At 44.5% G+C, this 4,543-nt stretch overlaps 1 protein-coding gene across 1 annotated transcript; it reads right to left on the reverse strand.

Moving 5' to 3' along the window:
* Window positions 1–2,549: 2,549 nt before the first annotated feature.
* METBIDRAFT_29748 (uncharacterized protein) lies at window positions 2,550–3,379 on the reverse strand (the record flags this gene model as incomplete). Its single annotated transcript, XM_018855472.1, has 1 exon — window positions 2,550–3,379. A coding segment is annotated over one exon (371 nt), but the record flags the coding sequence as incomplete, so codon positions are not given.
* Window positions 3,380–4,543: the final 1,164 nt, after the last annotated feature.

The raw sequence follows: 4,543 nt of genomic DNA on the forward strand, positions 1-4,543 counted from the left end.
TTATTTATTTGTTTTGTTTGTTTCTTCGTTTGTTTTTGTTTTATTTGTTTGTTTCGTTTGTTATATTTGCTTTATTTGTTTGTTTTGTTTGGTATGATTGGTTTTGTTTGGTAGGCTTGATACGGTCTGTTTCTTGTATCTTGATGCGTGGTGGGCTATGAATGCGGCCCAACAGTGGGTTGATCTCTGCGTTGACTTTTGACTTGTGGGCCAGGCACGGGCCGCGGCACTAGGCCAGAGGGCACCGCTCAATTCCTTTTGTTGGATTTGTTTTTGGGTGGGGCGAACAAGAAATGGGGTATATTGGCTCTATCTACCGGCGTAATATACTGCAGTGAATGCCGGCTCGGGCTTTAGAAGACGGCTCGATGGACTGCTGTGATGAACAATACTGACTTAGTGGGCATAGTATGCTGAATAACTGCTGGCTCAATATACTAGTCCATATACTAGTCCATATACTAGTCCATCTACCAGTCGATATACTAGTCCATATACTAGTCTATATACTAGTCCATATACCAGTCCATACACTAGTCCATATACCAGTCCATCTACTAGCCCATCTACTAGCCCATCTACGAGTCCATCTACTAGTTTATATACTAGCCCATCTACGAGTCCATCTACTAGTCCATATACCAGTCCATCTACTAGTCTATATACTAGTCTATATACTAGTCCATCTACCAGTCGATGTACTAGTCCATCTACTAGTCTATATACTAGTCTATATACTAGTCCATCTACCAGTCGATGTACTAGTCCATCTACTAGTCCATCTACTAGTCCATCTACCAGTCCATCTACTAGTCTATATACTGGTCCATATACTGGTCCATATACTAGTCCATCTACCAGTCCATATACTAGTTCATATACTAGTCCATACACTAGTCCATACACTGACTTCATATACCGACTTAATATACTGACTTCGTATAATGTCATATTACACTGACTTAGTTGTGACTCAATGTACTGACCCGGTATGCTGACTTCGTATAGTGTCATATTATACCAAATTAATTGTGACTCAATACATTGACTCAATGCCCTACTCGATATACCGACTTAGTATGCTGGCTTCGTATAATAATATATCATACTGACTTAATCGTTGACTCAGTCTACTGACTCAATATACTGACTCCATACACCGACCTTAGATGCCAGCTTCATATAATGACATATTATACTGGGTTAGTTGTTGACTCAATCCACTGACTCAATCCACTGAAGCCATTTGCTAACTTAGTATGATGCAATTCACCTACCCAACATACTGGCGTGATTTACTGAACTAATAATCTGGCACAAAACGCACCCATAGACTTATTTTTTACCAGCTCACTACAATGGCCCAAGACACCGATCCAACACAGCTGTGGAAAACTAAAACCGGAGCCAATACACCGACTTAAAACACACAATACTTCCGTTCAGCAGGTTAAAGTCAGACTATCCTTGCGTCATATACTACCCTTGCTGGTTTTTTGAACATGATTTGTCCGCACCCAGAGACCTGACGGGGGCTACGCAAATCAGAAAACAAACACACCGCGGCACAGCTCAACTATAATTTGTAATTTCCAACATTCAAATTATCACAGATACAAGGCGACTCTAAAACTTCGTTTAGAGTCTCGGGGTAGCTGGTTACTCCGGAATAAATTTCGCACGAATATTATCATTGTACTTTGCAGAAAAAGCCCGAAAGCTTCAAATCATTGGTATACCTAGTTTTGAGATGATATGAGCTTTCACACTATTATTTTTCAAGCACACCACAACCATTCTTACCTCAACAAGCATGTACTTGATCCCCGATCTTGCTGTTTATTTGTGTGAGATTTTCCTCACTTGTGGCCAATCCAAAATGTGAAATGAGCCATTGATAGTGCTTCGAGTATACATGAACAGATCAACATAAACCCCGATGCTTCAAATCATCGTTTTCGAGAATTTGTTTTGGTGATAAGTCGGACAGCCTTCTTTCCGGCTCAAGAAATGCCCCAAATCTTGTTTAGCTAGAGCAATGAAAAGAGATATTTTATAATTTTTTTGTCAGATTCATCTGGTTGAGGAAGCAAAACTCTACACCTAATAAATATAGAAACTTTTAAACAGTTCCCAGCTACGTACCAAGTGTTGAAACTAGGCCCGCCTCCTTGCGTTATTCACGGCTTGAACGGTCATCTTGGCCGGTATGTGTTTACGTTTTGGATATTACGTCACCGACTTCTACGATAAGTCTCCTGTAGTAGTCGCTTCAAATCTAATGGTTGTTGCAGACTTAAGAAGCCAACTTCCTGCGACTCACCACAAATAGGTTTAGTACAAAATTGAACCAAAAAATTCACCAGTGCTCACGGGAATAGTAATTTAAGTTAGCACACGAATTTATGTAATATGCTCAACTTTACTTTTGGTTGCGGTCATACCATGCAGGAAGCACTGTTTCCCGTCCGATCAACGTTAGTTAAGCTGCATAGGGCCACACTGAGTAGTGTAGTGGGAGACCATATGCGAAATTGTGGTGCTGCAATCTTTTTGCAATTGATAATCAGCTATCTGAAGAGCTTCGGGAAGACTGAGTGCGTCACCGGCGATGTACAGGAAGAAAGGAAGAAGCATGACACGCTTGGAGCCAACCGCATCCAGTAAGAAACTGCACCCAAAGAAGAAATCCTCAGCTGGAAGAGCAAAGCACACCCGTAAACTGATTTTTCAAGAAGGCTATCTAGGCCAAGTATGTATTTGGGATCTGTTTGAAGGCTTTTGATATGTTATTTCATACTTTCAATTATATGAATGTAGCAGAATAGAATAAAAATGTGTTCCTGCAATCAGATGAATATGCCGACACAGCTTCTTGTTTGCCAGTCGCACGCGCGGCACCGAGATGTCTCGAATACCGAGGCAACATCACCAGAAAACAGGCGAATAACCAGAAAATGGGCGAATCACCAAAAACTGGCAGATCACGTGTGCAGTATGACCAATGGTCACAAGGCGCACCGGTTCCATGCATGCCCGGTCAGCTGACCGCCCGCCAGCAGCAAGTCCAGGCCCGATTCAAAAATCTGATATTCGAAAAGCTTGTTTCGTTTCTTTTCCTCGCCCTCTGCCATTTCCGCGTGCCCAAGATTTCGGCACGTTCGATGCTCCGGTTTCCTCGCACGTCGAAAAATTGCGCAGTCACATGGCACTTCGCCTTGCAAACGCAAAAAAAGAAATCCTGCTAGACTAGGCTCTTTCACCGAGCGCCTGCAAACATGCCTCGTGGCAGCTTGGACCACTGGGCAGCAGTCCGGGGTCACCCGACTTACCCCGGAAAGGAGGAGCACGGCCATAGCAGTGCCCCAGTCCTGCATACAGAGACCGCGGGGTCATGTGGCCTGACCCCACCGCGACTGCGATTCGCACCCATCTTCTCCACACTATATCGTGATTTGATATTGGTCCCCCAGCATCCATAGGGGTGTAAGAGGCTTAGCTGTCAGATCCTGCTCTGGGCATGATTAGCCCTGGACTTTCGAGCCGCGCGCCGCCTGGCCCGAGGCAGTGGAAAAAACTGGCAGCTGCAGGCTCCAGCCGTCCCCGCCTTTTCTGGCCCTCCAGCACGTGACGTGGGGGTATATCTAATATTCAGTCTGGGGAGCGTCCAGCACACCCCACCATCATTTCTCTTTTCCTTTGCACATTTAGATTTGACTGTTTGCCCACGACACGTAAGTCCTGGTCTCCACATCTGCAGCAGCAAGCCCAATACTGCATCCAAGAAGAAAAGCAAGGGATCTCTGGAGAAGCTTAAAGGGCACAAAGAAGCAAGCAGCACAAGCCAAGAAACACGCCCCCTTCGAAGCATAAACAAGGCCAAATAGAAGCGACTTGAGCCGTTTGAAAACCCAATAATTCAGGAAGATCCGGAAAGTTCGGCCCGAAGAAACTTGCAAGATACCTCGATATATCTGATCGAGTTGAGACTGAAGTGAATCTCGGAAAGATATCACAAGCCTTGATCGAAGAGACTCAAGAGCGAACAGATCCACGAGGTTTGGATTCAAGAAGCCCAAGAGCGGATAGATTCAAGAGGTTGAGCCAGGGACGAGAAAAGCCCTGCAAATCTCACAGAACAGCGCCAAGTATTGGAAAGAAGGATTTCACAGCTTGCAAGGCTCACACCAGACGTCTTCAGGTTAAGGAGGCCCAGAGTCTGAACATTAGTGTCTGAACTGCAAGGTCTTTGAGCTCCAAACTCTTCAAACTCCAGAGTCTTACTCTAGAGCCTTTATACTCCAGAGCATTTGAAGTCCAGAGTCTTATCCTAGAGTCTTACTCTAGAGCCTTTATACTCCAGAATCTTTGAACTCCAGAGTATTTAAACTCCGGGGTATTCAAGCCCAGAGTATTCAAGCCCAGAGTATTTAAGCTCCAGAGTATTCAAACTCCCGAGTCTTACAACTCCCGAGTCTTACAACTCCCGAGTCTTACAACTCCCGAGTCTTACAACTCCCGAGTCTTACAACTCCCGAGTCTT

The sequence above is a fragment of the Metschnikowia bicuspidata genome (genome assembly GCF_001664035.1).
Source record: "Metschnikowia bicuspidata var. bicuspidata NRRL YB-4993 chromosome Unknown METBIscaffold_1, whole genome shotgun sequence".
In the NCBI taxonomy this organism is placed as follows: Eukaryota; Fungi; Ascomycota; class Pichiomycetes; order Serinales; family Metschnikowiaceae; genus Metschnikowia; species Metschnikowia bicuspidata.